This window comes from Lineus longissimus, chromosome 8, assembly GCF_910592395.1.
Source record: "Lineus longissimus chromosome 8, tnLinLong1.2, whole genome shotgun sequence".
NCBI lineage: Eukaryota > Metazoa > Nemertea > Pilidiophora > Heteronemertea > Lineidae > Lineus > Lineus longissimus.
Window position 1 is genome coordinate 5,188,056 of NC_088315.1, and position 18,622 is coordinate 5,206,677.

Consider the following 18,622-nt stretch of genomic DNA (forward strand, 5'->3'; position numbering starts at 1 on the left):
CATGATATGACATCACATGATGACATCAGCAAGCTTTTCATGATTAATAGTATAGCTAATTTTGCAAGTCATCTAATGTCTAAATGTCCATACACTGGCACCGTTAACCCATGCAGCAAATAGTTTAAACCAAATATGTTAGCTTCTATTTGACCTCATGCATTAACACAGTCAACTTGTTTGAGACTCTGAAATATGTGAAATCCCAGGTGAAAATATTGATTATGACGCCTCTAATTTGATAGCAAGTACGACTAACATTCGCAAATCGCAAATAAATGAGTTCCCTTTGCTTAAATGACAAATGTCCATCAGCACTTTTTGTGTAAAAGAAGACTGGAAAGCATGTTGACCCATCAGTAGTTAACACTGTGTGAATTTCAAGATGCCATGAAGAAGATATTCATATAAAGGAGATGCCTTTACACTACATGTTTATTCTGTTGGAATACAACTGGTGCATGGGCAGTAAATAAGACCCTGAAGGCCAAATGGAAAAAACAAGGTTCAAATCAAGTTCAAAAACTCAACTTAACCTACATTAGGGCTTGACAATGCATGAATTATTTTAGCATTACATTAGGCCTCTGCCACAAGCATGTGAGCAAAACAACACGGCAGCCAGGAACCATTGAATTTTCTATTGAAATCCATTAATTATAGCATTCATGGTTAGCACTGTTATACCTTGTAACCAAAACAAAGCATTCCGCTGTTCATAACAGGGCTATAAAAGCACTGACTTAAACAATGTGAAATCTGTATAGTGTAAAATGTGAGATTACAATCCATGGGCTTAAGTTTTAGGAAAAACTAACAACTATACCATGGTCAAACGTAAAGAATGATTCTATCAAGGACGTTATCTGTATGTATAACTTCATCAATTCAATATACAACTGAACAATATAGAGCATTCAACTTCAGACAACAGGCATCCTGACAATATCAGGCCATTTCATTCATAATACATACTCCCTCAGCTCAGTGAACGAGTTAAATTGGGTCCAGTATTATAATCTTTCATGGAAAATAGCCAAGGTGAATCATTTTTGACAACTTAGATCACAAGATGAATAAATCGTGTCAAGACGCAGAAGAATTCCAAAACAGAAGGCGAAAGTCCAAGAACCACATGATCCATAAATACCTTAGGTTGATAATGAGAAGTGTATGAAGTACAGCTAAACTGACCATGGGTCACAAACTTAACTCATGAACTGTCACGTGTATGGTATCAAATCGTCACATGGTTCTTTATTCCAAGGATAGAAATGTCGAATATCATACAAGATCACCAACACTGCCGAAAAACGGGTAGGCAGAGTAGAAACTAGGAGAACTGGCGATTCTAAGGCAGATTCCAGACCGACAAGCAATTTTTACTGGATCAAAAAATTGCCTGGCGAGCACTCACTGGAAAGCTCCCGCTAGAAACATGTTGAAACAGAAATCGCTGGTCTGTCACTAGCCTGTCACTAGCCAGTGACATATTATATCCATGACAAATGACGATGATTCAACCAATCAATGGCCACTTTCCAATCACGATCCTCATGCTGCAACCACTCCATCACAGGTTGCAGTATAGAAATGACTTTTTTGCAGAGCTGACTTCATATAAAGCCAAACTAGACTCTACTTACTAGGGAAGTTGACCATTCTGACACGATGAAGCAAATCAGATAAATATTGACCACAAGGATATGTAAGATTAATTCGATAGATTTATTGGATTTAAATTACATTCGATACATTATTATATACACTAAAATATGTTCTAAGTAGTACAGTATATACAGATGCAACAGTGGGAAGAGATAAGATGGTTGGAACACAAATAGTTACGCAAGGTCTAACATATTCTTGTTGAGAAAATAAAACGATATGACTGGTGTCATTTGAGAAAGGATACGAAATGGAAAACTTATATTTCTGACCTTTCTTTAAACTGTTGCCCTCACCATTATTGAAATCGAGGTTGACGTTCTCTTTCTCTCAACTTTCCAAAGAGGACAACCCATTTCTCTTGTGAGATGCATAGTTGTATTTCAGTAAGGGAAATAGGAACGATTTTTGTGATATTGAGAACAAATTGCATTACCATCCCATAAAATGACATCCCACTGTTACTGAAATAAGTTTACAGATTAAATTTACAACATAAACTTGATCCTTTATACATCAACTTGAAAATGACTGACATGCCAGATATAATGAATCTTGGATTTTGTATTACATATGTCGGGTGTGATCCTATACAATATTTTGGGAGGAAATCAACAATGCTGAAGCAGATTATATAACCAAAGGTCAAGGTCAAGACAACATGTGGAGCCATTTTGTTTTTTTCACAACACAGTTTGGCTAGATTTCTTTATCCTGCATTATTTTTGCACAGGATTCCTTCAACATGCTCGAAACATGTTCACAGAATGTACGTGTTTGTAATATAGGCCAGACTCTGGCAAAATTTGAACAAAGATGGCCGTAGACGTAAACAATCATGAGCCTCAAAGGATTACAGTTAACCAGCAATGGACTGTGAACCTATTGTTTTCCCAAAATACATGCCCATGCCAATCACATGGTTTGTGAAGTCCATAGGTACAAGGCAAAGGCACCTTTCAGGCCACACCTGTCAAGTAGTATGTTGTTTTAGGTCAAACAACAACCAGTATTGCCCCCTGGTGAAAAATCTGAACACCTCAGTTTAGGATGTCAACACAAGAATCAGGTAGTCTTAGAAAAAAAATTTAGTAACTTCATTCATAATCTCAAACTCAAATTATAAGACGAAATGTATTTTAAAAAAACAGAAAAAACATGACAACAGGATTTTAGACATATCAGAAAACATGATCTTAGACAGAGAGCGATGTTTGAATTGAAGTTCGACTAATAATTGCTATCAGAAGTAAAACTGCATCGACACACATTCAATACATGGTCGCCCTGTCCAACAAGACACCCAGGCTACACAAGATCCTATGGCTGAAATATCAACAGTAAGTCAGTTCTAACTGAGCGCTGTGAAGCCAAAGGAGTCGCCCAATCTTTTTCTAAACTTCATGAGCATCGCGAAGGGCGGAATGAACAACGCTAAGAAATCATGGTAGTCAGACAGGGTTTGCTGGACAGAACAACAGAAATCTGGACAATACATATTGATGACATGATACATGAATATCATCAATTCAAATGCAAGAAGTATATAGCGTTGGATGTGCGATGCTGTTCTTGGAAAATACATGACCTATGTAAGAATCACCCCTATACTGGAAATGTTTTTATGGTGTAACACAATATCTGAGGAATGAGGATGTTAGTATCGCCAGCAATCTAGGTCACATTGATTCTCGGAATGCGACTGGGAAATTTAAGGCATATTATATGGTTCTCTTTTTTTCTCTCCATAAATGTGGCATCAACCGGCCAAGTCAGACTTGTCATCATCTTTGATTTAGAGCATTTGAGACATCAAGATCAGCTTTCCTGAGAACAGCATTGTCATCATAATATCATATTTGGAATGATCACATAATCCACACCTTCAGGACACTCAACAGCAAACTAGACAAAAATACACTTCAAAGTTCTCAAATTCTTAAACTATATCATAGGTTATTGTCTAAACTCGCAGATTATGCAACGAGAAGATGAACACACAAATCCTTCAAGAACATTATATTCATTAAAAGTATTGGGATCGCATTGTGATAACATAGGTTCAGTTCACATACAGCCGTAGACAAAATACATCATGAAATGAGGAGGTAACATGATTTCATCAAGTCACATGACATCATGCCTGATAACAAAATGTACAAAAAATGTACAACGCGAGCGAAAAATGAACATCTCTGGCACTCAAAAAATAGTCGTATGTGACAATTTAGTTGACAAGAGTGCTTACGTCTTCCCGTGCCATCTTCTGGTAAAATCTATCACTACTGACCAGCTGATGATTTGGAAATGGTTGGCAAGACAATGCAAGGATATGGACAGTCTCCGTGCATCGCTTCAGATGATGAAGTACAACACAAAATTCAGCTAACAGCTCAAAATCAAACTTAGTGACAGCAGAGACTACATGGGATGTGGTCACCTCCGTTCGAAACAGAATGAGTGTAATGGTGTGTGAGTAATTCCCAGGCCGTCTCGCTACAGATTGCTGACATCAACACAACAGATGAAAACGAAATGTTTTTCAAATCGCGACATTTTTAGTTGAGAACACAATGGGAGTGAAAGTCCATCTTACAAAAACAAAGACGGCCTTGATTAACTTCACTAACACACCCATAACTGACAGAAACTGAAAGTAGTGGTATATCTCCATGGTTTCCTAAGGTTCAGTTCGAAGTGATTTACAACAGATGTGATTGTCAATGTTGTCTTTAAATTTCTGGCAGATTTCCTCAAAGTAACCTCAAACAAAGTGGCTTCAGACTTGGGAATTAAAATGAATACCACTTACCAATGGAAAACAGTGTTTTTTTGGAAAGCAAATTGTTATTTGATTCTCGGCTTTAAACCCAAGTTTTATCCGTCATAAGTTAACATTACCATGGAGATATAGCCTTTCTAGATAAAATAAAACTTCCCTTCTGCAACCAGATAGTCTTCTATTGCACATTTTTGGCACTCAAGCGAGCTCCTCGTTTTCATTAGGTCAGTAGCCAGTGCGGTTGTTTACGGTCATAACTTCCTGGGGTCTGGAAAGAACAAGAGAAATAGGATGAAAATATCGTTCAAAAGGGAGAGGCGGTTGGGATGTCAATACATAAGACAGATGAAAATTAAAAACCATCACACCAGACGAGAGTTTGGTTCAAGATGTTCAGAAACGCTACAAATCGCTCTCACTTAGATTTTCCAGAAACCTATCTCAAACGAATCAGTACATCCTGACCAACGTTTTATAATGTTCTAGTTCCTCAAGAAATATTTTCAAACAACTCTGATCTATAACCTTTTTCTCAATTCTAGCAGTAGAAGATACAGGAGTATTGGATACTACATAAATTTTCAAGGGAAATATTAGTTGTACTACAGACCCTTACGAGAATAATGCTAAGTTGACATCGGCAAGTCTAACGGGTAATGTAGTAAGAATTGTGAGGGTTCACCTAGGTCATCCAAGGAGATTGCCCTTGCGCTGAATCTAATTTCTATTACTCTATTCATACAAAATATTATGCTACACCAGGAAGAGGAAACTTGGGAAACCTCGTGGTACCCCAACTTATCTAAAGTTATTTTTACTAGATGTCCTAGGGACTGCCCAGCCTCACACTCAAACTACGCCTCACGGTCATTTCTGTACCAGTATCTTTGAAATGGGGAGAGAAAAAATAGCATAGCGAGCTGAGCGTCCACTCTAGGATGTTATTAGCTCTCACTGACAGTATTGGGTGATATTTTATGTAATGGAGGAGAAAACCATCCACCCGGAGGGGACCTACACTGTCAGAGTTGCCCTGTCTATAACATGAATCATAATGTACTCTGACCGGGAATCAAACCCATGACCACAAAGGGTGGCAGGTGCTAATGTTGGTAACGATCTTTCATAGAGCCACTCTGATAGCTCATTCAGACAGGAGATATCATTGAGACGGGAGACTATCCATTTTGAAGATGATGGAAAGAGAAACAACATGGAGAAGCTGATCATTAGAAGTCATTTGAAGACGACTTAGACTGATAACACGCTAGCTAGACTTGTCGTCAAAGCTGACGTCAGAAAAAGTGTTATTTGCTCGCATGGTGATCAGAAAGGCTTTCAGAAAGGTATAACACACTGTTGGAATGGCATGAAATCTGTGCACTCAGAATCCAGAATAGTTTCGGCACAGATTGATACAAGTGACCACTGGACTATAGAAGGAATTGTGCTTGAAAACACACTGAAATGGTCCTGCATTGAATGCTGGGCCATTTGCACATGGGCTGGTGAAATGCACAAACTGATAACCCTTCAAATTGAACACGATCTTAAAAAAGATATCAAATCGTTTCCTTCTACAGGCCAAATAGTTGCAGAAGACAGATGTGTATTAAGTTTTTGTTCATGTTTCTTTTTTCACACTCCAAAATGGGAGGGAAAATGCATGGAATTGGGCTGAAATGAAACTACAAGTGGTAATGATACACAAACATAGACAAGAATCAAGTTTGCATTGCATCTTTGACACACTGTAGGCCAGTAACACAAAGCCTATTTTTGAGGCAGTTTGAAATTTATGGCCATCCCAGTGGATGCCACCCTTGACAGAAAAAACAACAAAAGTTTTTTAATACATGCAGGTGTGAAAATAAATGGTGCTGGAAAAAGCAGTATTCAAGTGAAATCAAACACTGATTCCTTTTGTCAAATTGGCCTGGACAGGTGTCAATCAATCGAGAGAAAAAGATTCTAAATGAGAAATTTGTTATTTGTGTTCAAGCTATCATTTTTAAAAAAGACCAACAAATGGTTGAGATTAATTTTGACGTCTTTGAAGTTGACATTCAAAGCACCCAAACTTGAACAAATTTTAACTCAATCTAGTACCCCTTTCTGTTATTCATGGCACTCAAGCTCAAATTGACAAAAGAAATATAAACAACAAAACATGTGATTGTTCGTTAGGGACGTACAGGACAAGGATGCTGAATTTCTTGCCAGACACCTATCACTCTTGTTTTGGAACAGGGCCATAGGGTATTTATTTTGGAAGAGCAACCAATGAGTGAATCAAGTACCGGTTACCAGATCACTACACAATCGAAGTCAAATAGAGTGTTCTGGGAATAATTTCATTCAAGTCTTGAGGGGGGGGGCAGCTGATAGTAAAGCACGTTACCGGTACAACAGTTTTTTTGTTCACAGAAGATGGTGTCGTGAAAGTGAAGAGTTCAAGCATACAGTCGTAACAAATAGTATGTTATGATGACATGCACAATTTCACTCTTTGGTTATTCAACAGAGGAATATGCTCAGGATTCAAAACTCACTGACCACCAACATATCTCTCACTCTTTCTTGTTACATTGTCCAACTCTCTCTGAAACCGACCGGTAATTTTTGCATTCGACTACCGTTTTTCCTTATCACAGACTTGTATCTAGCAAAGGAAAATTACAACGCTCTTTAAACTACTAAATCGTGAGAATATATAGCTACGCATGGGGAAGCCTTCACTTGAAAATTCTTCAGCAGTCTGAACAAAGAGAACAGAATTGGTAAGGCTATTTGGAAAAGATTTGAACCATACCAGAGGCAGAATTCAGGTGGTTAACATCTAGACAAGATTCGAAGCCGCCAAATCTGACTATGGGCATGGCAAACTTAAGCGTAGAAATGCCAAAGTAAGGTCATTTCAATGCCAAAATGGTGAAAATGTCCTCCTCTCTGAGAGAAACCAAAATCGTTAAATAAAACTAAGGCAACACAAAGATCACATTCAATATACAAACACAAGCAAAAATAAATGAAATTATGTTCCAAATAGCTCAACTAGTCTGCAAACATCGTAAAGCTTCAAGCAAATGACACCAATAAGTTTATTTTGATTTTTAGCCGTCTAGTTTTGTGTATCATAACCTTTCAACTCAATACAGGACGAAACAAAATTGTCAATGGATAGACTCAAGTCACACATTAGTACCTATTCAAAACTAAGCTGGTGTTAACCTAGAAAAGGAATTAGACATGTCAAGTTAGTAAAGAAAACATGGTTATGACAAACATAGTTGGTCAACATTGTATTTGGTGCTAATACGAGGAACTAAACTGGGTATGATAAATCCAAATGAACTGCTACTACTCTACACGAAGAGTGTTACTCCGAAGGTGTACTATACGAGTCAACAGTGACATTTTCACCACTCATGTCTAACAAAGACAAGGTTAATATACAGTGGAATCTCCCTCAGCCGATTTCCTGAAAGCAGGACACCCTCTCACTGTCACTGATTTTGGTCCCAAATTCACCATCTCCATTTATCTCTCTATAAAGTTATATAGCGTTTGGCACAATCATGGTGAAAAAAGTATAAAATCCAAATAACCCTATAAGAAATTGTCTAATTAGTGTTTCCCAGGCAAATAGGCTGTACTATAAGTACTTACTTCTTTCCAACCTTGATGTGGATGATGAGGAAGACCACACCAAGCAAGATGCAGAGACATCCAACCACCAGATAGGCAATGCCGAGGAAGGAGTTCTTGCCGCCGAGCCATGAAGTTGTTGTCAAAATCATACTCTTCGTGCCGTCGAACGCAGTGACAGGGAATGCTGGGTAGGGTCAAGGAAGCTTAAAGTGAATTTCGCATGACCAGCTTTTGTGGCTCACAAACTCACTACCCCTTTCAGACAACCGTAACTGTCCAAACAGATTTTGAATTGACTAACACTTTGGACAAAGAAGACGAACATTAAAAGATTAACTTGAGAATTAGTCTCACTGTGGAAGAAAGAGAACTTTAACAGCCTCGAGCAACTTGCTGCCTCAAATTTTCCACAAAATGCTGATAATCATGAACTCTCAGAAGTTATTCAAAATGTTACACAAGGATACCATATGAAATCTTCAGTTTGTAATTGCCAGCTGGCAAACCATCCTTGAATTCAGCCTGAGTGTGGTCGATCCGACGGTAGAGCTTACGGAATGTTGGCAGAGCGGCCGTCCTCATCCAGACAATCAGATCTTCATTCACATAACCATTGTTGGATTCCTCTGTTTCATCGAGCTCCCAGACCGGCTTCACCCAGTTGATCGGCTTGTGTGTATTTTCGAAAGCTGAAAAGTACCCATTTCATGAAAACCTTTCTTTCAGATTGGAATAAAAGATCTATTCAAGGAAACTAAAAGAACACTTTTTAGCCCTAAAGTGTTGATTGATTCTGAACTGCAGGTACCGACTGGTTGTCTCACCTAACATGAAATGTGAACTCCATCTGAGCAGTGTTTGGTGAGAAAACCAATACCAACAATCTTAAGGTATCAACTTGTATTCAAGCCAGTCGAAGATTAAAACATCAGCAAAACGTTAACTTTCAGACAATAAAACTTTGTTGGATTGGAGCTACCCAGATGATACAGATTTGTACATCTTCAAGGGAATATTTCTGAACTGAATGATATTTGGTAAGCACCCAACACCTCACAACAGCCCAAACAGACACTTACCAGTGCTCAAGTTCCCTCCTGCCTTTTTGGGAGGATTTTTGAATTTAACTGTCCTATCAGTAGTCCAGGCAATGTCGGTTTTGTTGAGGGCAACATTTACTGTGTCAGTGGTACTGCCCTCTTTATACTTCGCCAATTCCAAAGTATCTGCAAACATAATTAAAACCTTTTTTCTGCGGATTACATTTACACCAGTGCATCACTGAGTCGAAATTAAATCATGTATTTTTTTACTGCTTAATCATGTTACTTTCCGATTTCACAATCTCGACAATGCTCCAAAGGCCACTTGATGCTCGGGCCTTCTCCCACACTTAGTGAGTCTTGCCACTGCACTGAAATAATTGTACTGGAAATGTGGCACTGTTGTCCTAGCCAAGACTTGAGAACGAAACCCAGGAATGGGGAGGTTCTGTATCAACCTACTTACCATTGAACAAGCTGTTAGCAATTGCTCCGCATGGTGCGATTGGTACAAATGTTCCACTTTTATTGGCCGTCTTGAAGGGTTCACAATCTGAATTGAGGCTTGACGCAGTCACTGACGATCCCAGAAGCTGGTTGTCATCACGGGACTTGACATATCGGCGATGATTCTGATAGAAGTTTGTCAGCTGATAATACATATAGACTGTGCCCTGGAATGAGATTTCATCACAGAAGTCAAAGATTGAACAATTTTTGTAATGACTGATTTTATTTCGGACAGGTAACTTTTTTCTGAAACTTTCCCAAATACTTGAAGCCCTAGCCCTTGAAACAAGTACAAGTATATGTTCTGTTTTGAAGGAACTACATGCAAACCACTTACCACCATGTTTTCCTTGACAGTAAAGTCCATTTCACAAGCACATGCCAAGTTTGAAGCCGTATTTGATTTGTTCCCAACAAAACTTGAACATTTTAGACCGACACCATTCTCTCGACAATCTGTGTAGTCTAATACAATTTCTTGTATCTGAAACAGATAACCAATTACCGGGGGTATAGTTATTTTTTCGACACTATTTCGCATCACTGCAAACAATCTGATCCTATCTGCAGCTTGCTTAGGTCAAACAGACCTCAAGCCTATCTTGAATCTCCACCTAAATTTTCACTAGGTTTACTAGTAACTAGACACTTGGATTCCAAGGGGTCAGATGTGTGCAAAACAATTGCAAATACAATTTGACAAAGATCTAAATTCCTTCCTAAGGGAAGTTAGAGACAGTGTTTGATCATTCTTTTTCTGATTTTTTACACTTACATTATTAGATGAGATGAGTAATGCTACCCCAAGGGGGATAAATGCAATGCCAATGGCAAAGAATGCAGGAAGGACGGTGCCAGCAGTCAGAATAGGCTGCCATGCTGGCAGTCTCTGTTGTTTGAACTTTGTGTCTGAAATTAAGAGAAGATTTTTTTATAGCCTTTATAAAAATCGCTGTCTTTACTCAGTGTCAAAAGTCAAATGCATATTCTGTCATTCGACGGTAAGCCTACCTGGTACTTTGTCTTTTGAATTGATATCACTGTACATGTCAAATTCCACTTTGCACTCTTGTAAAATTGTAACAACAAGATACTAGATGTACAATGCGAATAGTCCCAAGTGATTTGTTCGATTGAAAGGGCAAGGAAGTATTTCAACTCCTGCTTCATGCCCAGCTGTTGTTTGCCAATAAAATAGAAATGTGATAAAAGCTGTTCACCATCTGTCATGTATTGGAAATTTTCAGAGAGGAATTTATGGAAGTTGAAAGGTCAGTAAATTTTGAATAATACCGCACTGGCACCATCCTGGTATAAGTGGTAGCGCCTGACAATCCTGTCAATCCTGGTAGCGCCTGACAAAATCATTTTTGCACCCAGACAGACTCACTGAGTTGGTGTTGCTTTTTCTGATAAAGTATGCAGCCAAATTTTGCTGTCTAGACTCTATAGATCCATGCACTTGATTGGGACCAACGTTTACGAAAAAGTCGCGTCTCGTCACGTTACAGTAATGTAAAATGCATGGTGACGTGACGACGGCCAACACTACGTCATGAAAACGTTGTTCCCAATCAAGTGCATGAATCTATAGTATCACTCTCAAGTCAAATCAGAAAAGAAGCCTATGGATCTTCTTGAAGAAGTTTGTTTGGGCGCTGACCAATCGGGGACAGTTATGCATTTCACCTGGAACAAAGGCTCACAGTGGCTTATGGCATTGTCCGAAGGGTGCCTAAGCCTTCTAACGTGTTTGAGAGCGTTTATTTTGTTTGAGGCCTCATTCGTCTTTGTCGAAAAGGTTGCAGATTGAGATTGTGCCATTGTGTCAATCAAAATGAGGTTACCAATACCAGCTCGTAAGTCAAGTGTAGCCCTATGCTACAGTGCGACGTCTATACAACTGCCCTCGTTACCGTCTATACAATTGACGAATTCGAAGAAGTATAGGCCCATTATCTACAACTGGTCGCTGTTGCAGGACTGTGACTATCATTATCAAATATTGCAATGATGTATGGTATGGATATAGCTTGCCGTTGCAGAGCCAACAACCTAGGGATGGGCAAGTCACCAGTCCACTCCTAGTCCAGTGCCCTCAGTGTTTGAGGAACTCAATCAGGAAGTGTCTTGATGCATGTCATGTCATGATCATCGGGCTCTCTGGGCTGTTTTTTACATTATTTAGGCCTATTCAATTGGCATTTCCCGTTGTTGTCCCGGACTAAAATTGGTCATGAAAAACACTATGAAACGCTACACAACCACATCAAATAACAATAAATTCATATTCTAAGTAAGTGTATCAATATTTAAGATAAAACACACCCTGAGGCTTTTTGCTTTTGCCTATCTCTTCGTTGGAAACAGGTGTTGCCATTTTTGTGTTTTCTTGTTTTCTTCCAAAATGGAGATTTTTGGCATACAGAGTTAGCGGTTTGTGAAGTACACGATACAAAAAATACTAAAGTACTTCGCACGGCCAAAAAAAGTAATATCATAATATGTAAAATTCAAAAAAATACCATGTATACACATCTAAATTTTATTCTGACACAATATTTCTGCATTTTGATGAAGTTAATGATTAGGTTTGTCGATAAATTATTCTTGCGTTTGTCTGAGATGCGCACACGTGTACTGCGCATAACGAAATCGTCAACTTTTCACATTTTCTGCAGATACTGCTGCATCAAATCCTTTCGTACAGCAGAAATGGTTTCCGTAGAAGACTTATATAAGCACTGTGATAATCTTGATAAAGCAAAGGACAAAATAACTGAAGTAAGCATTGCATCATTTGTTTCATTAATGAGATATTTGCATGTTCATTTTGCCGGTGTCTGGTTTTACTTGTGCACAATGTACGTGCGTGAATGTACTCGATACTTACAGGGAGTCCCAAAAAAACTTTTTTTATTTTTCGCTTGGAAAGGAAATTGTGCTTCTGCTACGAGGTCTTAAACTTACCTGTTTTTTTCTGCTTCAGCATGAGGACCAATACCTGGCTATTTTAAAGGCTGTCAATGGAGGGAGCAGTGAGAAGAAGCTGGCTTCACAGCTGATTGCAAGATTCTTCAAAAGTTTCCCAAATGTAGCTGAACAAGCTATCAATGCCTTGCTGGACCTTTGCGAGGACGACGATGTAGAAGTATGTTTTTACCAGTTTTTTTTGCCGTTACTTGGCCTTCTCCTTTCTGGTGCCACACGCTATCCTATGACCCTCCTGCAATGAGTTATTTGATAGCCAGAGAACCTATTGAGCCTTGAAGTTAGATTACATGTCATTGCCGTAGTTTGATATGCATTCTTATTGAAAGTAAAGCTATTTCTACATCATTGGCATAAGTTCCAAAACCATTTCACTGATACCCTTGAATGATATCATCAACTTCTTTGAATCTTTTCAAATTCTCAGTATAGGGATTATCATTATCATTCGTATTAGTATTAATGATCATGCACAAGCTCTTAAAACAACTTGACCCTTACCTGAAACTAAACCTTGTTTTTCAGATTCGTAAGCATGCCATCCGAGCCCTTCCTTCCTTGTGCAAAGACAACAAGGACTACGTTTCCCGAATCGCTGATGTCTTGACCCAGCTGTTCCAGACAGACGATCCACAGGAAATGCATCTGGTTCAGACGTCATTACTGAGTGTGTTCAAATTGGATCTCAAAGGTATGAGAAAACATTAGCTGTATAAAGGTACAACCTGCCGAAATGCTTCCTCTATCCTGATCTATCCCTGAATTGTTTCTTCCATTGGGGATTAATGGCTGGGCTTTTAACAAGGCACACCACTGAGTGAGACCACCTTGCAATCACTTTGTCCTTAGGTAAGGCACCCATAGTTCCTTTTGACTTGAGTACATTAAAATACCTCAGTGTGATATTAAGTCAAGCTCACATGTCCTAACTTGGCTCATTATTGGCTCTGTAGACAATTTTCGGGCGATTTGTTCTGTAGGAGGATGCTGTGATACAATCTTTAATTCCTCATCTTTCCAGATGCTCTCAGTGGGCTCTTTTCTCAGATTATGACCGGTGAAGATGTCATACGTGATGGTGCCATAAAATTCTTGCACAAGAAGATTTTAACATTGCCAGAGGATCTATTCTCAAAAGACATTGAGGACTTGATCTTATCTGAGAGCAAAAAGGTATGTTTCTGTTGATTGATTATTGGTTTGTCAGTGTCGACTGTCAGTGAGTGAAAATGGAAAACAAAATGAATAAAATTTCAGTAAAATAGGATTTTTTTACCATCGAAAACTTTTTCTGACTCAATATGTCTATCATCTAAACCATTCAGCAACAAGAGAAGTTCTCTCTGCACTCGAAATAAAAGCCTGAAAAGGATTCAGATTTGTGAAGACCAGGTAACCAACAGGAAGAGGTTAACGTTGGTGACTTAATAACCAGCTGGAAGAGTCAAATGCGTTTTTTCAATGTGTTGCATTGCTCACAAATTTCTCTTCTTTTTCAGGTTTTACAAGACGTTACCGGTGATGAATTTGTGGTGTTCATGAAAGTACTCTCCAACTTGAAGATCTGTGGCACGGTACAAGGCCGACAACAATTAGTAGACATTATAGCAGATCAGCTGGACTTGGACCAGACATTCTCACCACAGGATACAGATAGTGTTGACAGACTCATTCAGTGCGGTAAACAGGCACTACCATTATTTTCGGTAAGTTTAGAGGAAACTGAAAATCATTGTTATAACTTATGATGATAAGATGATCCGTAATCTTTTGTTGCATAGCATTTCTTTGTATTGTTAAACAAGAGAATTGTAAATCTAGGAGTTGTGTATCTCCCCTGTTTCTCTGTTGGGTGAAAGGGTCATGAAATTTGGTGTTGTTTGCATCTGAAGCTATATCTTGGTGTGTGAATGTGATTCCCAGCCTCAGCCAAATTGCTTTCTCTTTTATGAATACTGTAGATGTTACATTTCTGATGTGTGTGCCCTATCAAAAATAAGAAGTCTTAACATATTCTTTATCCTTCTCTTTTCAGAAAAATGTCCACTCCCGAAAATTTGTTGAGTATATCATTGACCAAGTTTTGCCACTCCTACATGGAATAGTCAGTGAAAATGAAAATGAAGACACACAACTGGAGATCCTCAAGTTATTTGCCGACATGTCGACATTTATTGGTGAAATGGATAACCTTCCTGACAGACTTGATAAAGTTTACACCAGGCTGCTGGTAGGTTGTGATTGTAATGAAGTTGGTTTCACTGGATCTTTTCCCATCCAACTTGAACGCTGTGTTTTGCCATTAGATTTATTCTCGGACTACTTGAATCTTATGTTGCTTCAGAATGTTGGTTGCTTCTTAAGGAGAGTTGGAAGCTAGGATATAAAGGGTACATAAACATGTATGTACTCAAGTTCTGACTCGTACCTAAATTGAAAATTGAGTCCAATGTTGGGTACAGATTTAACCTTGTGTAGCTTTGTAGGACTCCTCGCATTTGCAGCAACCTCAAGTATCAAATGTTGGACTCAAATCTTATTTTTTCAAATATTGGACCATGTTAGTAAAGTAACATTTGATGCGGTCGTAACGTTAAACTTTAGTCCTATGATAATAAAAAGAAAGAAGGAACCAAGCATGTAACATCGTTATTCTTCCTCTCCAGGAATACATGCCGTTACCGCCAGCCGATGAGAATGGTGAATCAGACACGAGTGACCAACCTAAACTTCAATTCTCGTACGTCGAATGCCTCATGTATGCCTTCCATCAAATTGGTCGAAGACACCAAGAATTCCTCATACACGAAGACAATGCTGAGCGATTAAAAGATTTCAGATTACGGTAAGTGTAGGCCCTACCCCAGTTTGGCAAGTCTCATCATATTACAACATTGTACTATCCTGTCATTGTCGTATTTGACCACTCAAGGTACACAGAACTTCAATTACCCTGATTACGTCAATTGCTGATATCTTCTTGAAATTTGTTTTTCTTTAATCCCGTTTTTTCGGATGTTCCAGGTTACAATACTTTGCCCGAGGTTCAACAGCTTACTGTAAACAGTTGAAGACGGCGTTAGAAGGCAAAACCGGTGAAGCACTCAAAACCGACGAGAACAAAATCAAAGTAGCTGCTCTAAAGATCACAACTAATATCAATGCACTTATTAGAGACTTGTTCCACAACCCACCATCTTATAAATCCATCCTAACATTGTCTTGGAAACCACTAGTGGTAAGTATCCCTGAAAACCATCTGTCACTGAAAACCATCTGTCATGTGACTAGCTGGCTCAGCTGTTGTATTGGTTGTCTGAATCCATCAGTGAGTTTTAACTATTGGACTTCCACTCATTTTACCTATTCCATGCTTTCAGCGGCCGAGTACTGTAGCGGCACCAATCGCTCAAAAACGAACATCATCAACCGAGAGTGGTGCTGGTGGGAAGAGATCATTCAGAGAAGAACGTGCCATTTATGCTCCACCAAGTGGAAAGTTCAGTGACAAGGCAGGTAGTTTCCCAGGTAAGTTGCAAGTTTCAGGAGAATGTTTAGGTGCGCGATTTTGAAAAAAAATTCCACTGTATCAGGCTATTATAATGTACATGTATCTTTATGAGACGAAATAAAAAGAAAAATTACAAAAGAAACCAATTTTGAATATCATCTACTTTATTTTTGCAGCCGGTGCCGGTGGGCGAGGACGTGGTGGATTCCGTGGTCGAGGACGGGGACGAGGATTCAATCGGGGCGTGAGGTTCTAAACGTTTGGAGACAAGACTACCATTGCTGCGATAACGGGTCTTAACCGAAAACAGATTACCAGTGGTACAGCTAGTTCAAAGAACTGAACAACTGAAGTACCCATGGTGTCTGACAGTAGAGACTCAAATCAGGCGGAGAATTTTATTGGAAAACGAAACGGAACTTTTAAGGACAAGTTACTTTGTCCACGAATGGTATTGGAAATCCTGATCCAGTTTCGACTCTTTGATATTCCCTGATTTTGAGAACGCTTGCCCTCAGTACCAGATTGTCCGGTACGAAATAGGGCAAATGAGCTAGCAGATCCAGTTGGACTCAGAAACATTTCTAACTTCAACCCGCTTGTCTGTTACGATTGGTGTGATGTGGGCAGTTTCATGTAAATACACATCATAAGAGTCATTACTGTAAATATGAACTTTAGTTACGTATCGTCTAGTGGCAGACGTTTACAGAAACATTTGCATATTTCAGCTTTACCATAGCAGTTATAGTTGTACTGACTGGATGATGTGGGACCGTGTTTTAATTTAATTTTCTTCAGTTTCAACTCATTTGGGAATGCTTGTTAGTTATGAATGTCTTTGTATTGTCGGTTGATGAACATGTACATGTATGCATAAGGCCCTTGAAGTAATACCAGTAACTATAAAAGTCAACAGATCTATTATTGGTAGGAAATACGAATGTGAAGTTTCATCTGTTTTCTGAGCTATGTTGACATCAGGCATGATGCTATTAACGTTGGTTGCTAGGTCCTATTGCAGCCAACGTTATGTCTGATTCTAGCCTAACTTGATGTTTTTATTGATAGTGTTATGTAACAACTATTGCCAGCTATAAAATAATGTGTATCAATATTTATTTGAGTTTCTGCGCATTATGTTGCACCATGGCGTCAGTTTTTTTAAATGCTTAAATGTTTCTTCTTGAACAAAGTTTTATGTTGACCTCAGATTTGGGTCTTGGCATTTGATATATGAAAATAAAAATACATGTACAAGGTACATTTCAAAACAGAATTCTAGTTCTCTTTTCTGAGAAGCAAACTTCCCCGCCTCAAAGCTGGAGGCTGAAGTCCGATGATAACATACTATTGTCTTTGTACAGTAATCTTCATTCGACCAATGGTTGAATCTCTATGACTTGGTATGACAGAATTCTGCCATTTGCTCCATGGCGGTATCTCATCCTTACCACATCGTCACGCTCCTAAACAAGTTGCCTATCTCATTTTTCCAAATTCAATGTATTTTGTACCAATAGGCCTATATTGCCAATGAGGGAGGCATTTTTACAGATAGTGTATCACGTGGTTGGGAGTTGAGATAGGCAGTTTAATTTTCTTCAAACATTGAGTTAGGCAATTTGTTTAGGAGCATGACGACATCCTACTTCCTTTATAGGAAGGTTGAGTGATACCTGTGGAGCAAAGTGGACAGACAAGTATAGGGGAAGATGACCTATAAAATTGTCTATTGAGGAACAGAATCCCATGTGATGAACCTGGGCCCGGTTTCACAAAGAATCTTAAGTCTGTTTTGGTGACTTAAGTATGAGAATTTCTTAAGTTTTGTCTTAAGTTGATTCACAAAGAATCTTAACTCGCCTAGCCGACTTAAGTACCCCAAAAACTTAAGCACGGTAGCTACCGTACTTAAGTCGGAATGAAGGACACAAGATGCTTTGAGATTCGTACTTAAGTTTTTGACTTGGCTTAGTCAAAATATTATGACTTAAGACAAACACTTAAGATTCTTTGAGAAACCGGGTCACATTATAGGTTCAGTATGTTTCAATTAAACATGAAAGGTTGAGGATTGCTCCAAAGTAATCTTTGCTATCGAGGTCGTTCATTGGTCTACTTTGTGATGGGGCGGGTTATCAGGTGTGGATCTGCTCGTGCTGGCCTTGGCTGTGGGTGTAACAGCATCTGTTATCTCGCCAGGTCTGGTTGTGACAGTATCTGCAATCTCATCAGGCTGGTTGTGGCAGCATCTGCAATCTCATGCAGGTCTGGTTGTGCCAGCATTTCCTGTCTATCAGGTCTGGTTGTGAGAGCATATGTTGTATTATCAGGTCTGGTTGTGGCAGCATATTATGGTATGGTTGTTGCAGTATATCTGCTGTCTCTTCAGGTCTGGTGTTCTGATTTCATGCAATCCCTTGATGAAAATGATCAGTATTCATTCACCATGTGAAAATGAGA

General features: G+C 38.9%; 2 protein-coding genes across 2 annotated transcripts; one reads left to right on the forward strand and one right to left on the reverse strand.

The window, feature by feature from the left end:
- Positions 1-1,709: 1,709 nt before the first annotated feature.
- On the reverse strand, positions 1,710-12,068 carry LOC135492118 (cell cycle control protein 50A-like). The gene is made up of 8 exons (XM_064778310.1): positions 11,983-12,068; positions 10,430-10,563; positions 9,992-10,138; positions 9,611-9,818; positions 9,181-9,327; positions 8,569-8,790; positions 8,120-8,285; positions 1,710-4,718 (listed from the first exon to the last, which is right to left on the reverse strand). The coding sequence occupies exons 1-8, from the start codon at positions 12,032-12,034 to the stop codon at positions 4,676-4,678; spliced, it is 1,119 nt and encodes a 372-aa protein (XP_064634380.1). The 5' UTR covers positions 12,035-12,068; the 3' UTR covers positions 1,710-4,675.
- Positions 12,069-12,303: 235 nt separating this feature from the next.
- Positions 12,304-17,435, forward strand: LOC135492147 (apoptosis inhibitor 5-like). Its single transcript, XM_064778357.1, has 10 exons — positions 12,304-12,438; positions 12,644-12,805; positions 13,171-13,336; positions 13,667-13,818; positions 14,145-14,351; positions 14,681-14,875; positions 15,312-15,490; positions 15,670-15,883; positions 16,026-16,173; positions 16,333-17,435. Exons 1-10 carry the CDS (start codon positions 12,370-12,372, stop codon positions 16,410-16,412), a joined length of 1,572 nt encoding a protein of 523 aa, XP_064634427.1. The 5' UTR covers positions 12,304-12,369; the 3' UTR covers positions 16,413-17,435.
- The last annotated feature ends 1,187 nt before the right edge of the window (positions 17,436-18,622 follow it).

Bases quoted from the DNA above. Each gene is read 5' to 3' on its own strand.
- LOC135492118 (XM_064778310.1), bottom strand. From the start codon at position 12,034: ATGGCAACACCTGTTTCCAACGAAGAGATAGGCAAAAGCAAAAAGCCT. The intron at 8,791-9,180 runs GTAAGTGTCTGT...GGTACTTTTCAG, and splicing joins AGGAGGGAACTTGAGCACTG to CTTTCGAAAATACACACAAG. The intron at 4,719-8,119 runs GTAAGTACTTAT...TGTTCTTTCCAG, and splicing joins CACATCAAGGTTGGAAAGAA to ACCCCAGGAAGTTATGACCG.
- LOC135492147 (XM_064778357.1), top strand. From the start codon at position 12,370: ATGGTTTCCGTAGAAGACTTATATAAGCACTGTGATAATCTTGATAAA. The intron at 13,337-13,666 runs GTATGAGAAAAC...TCATCTTTCCAG, and splicing joins GTTCAAATTGGATCTCAAAG to ATGCTCTCAGTGGGCTCTTT. The intron at 15,884-16,025 runs GTAAGTATCCCT...CCATGCTTTCAG, and splicing joins TGTCTTGGAAACCACTAGTG to CGGCCGAGTACTGTAGCGGC.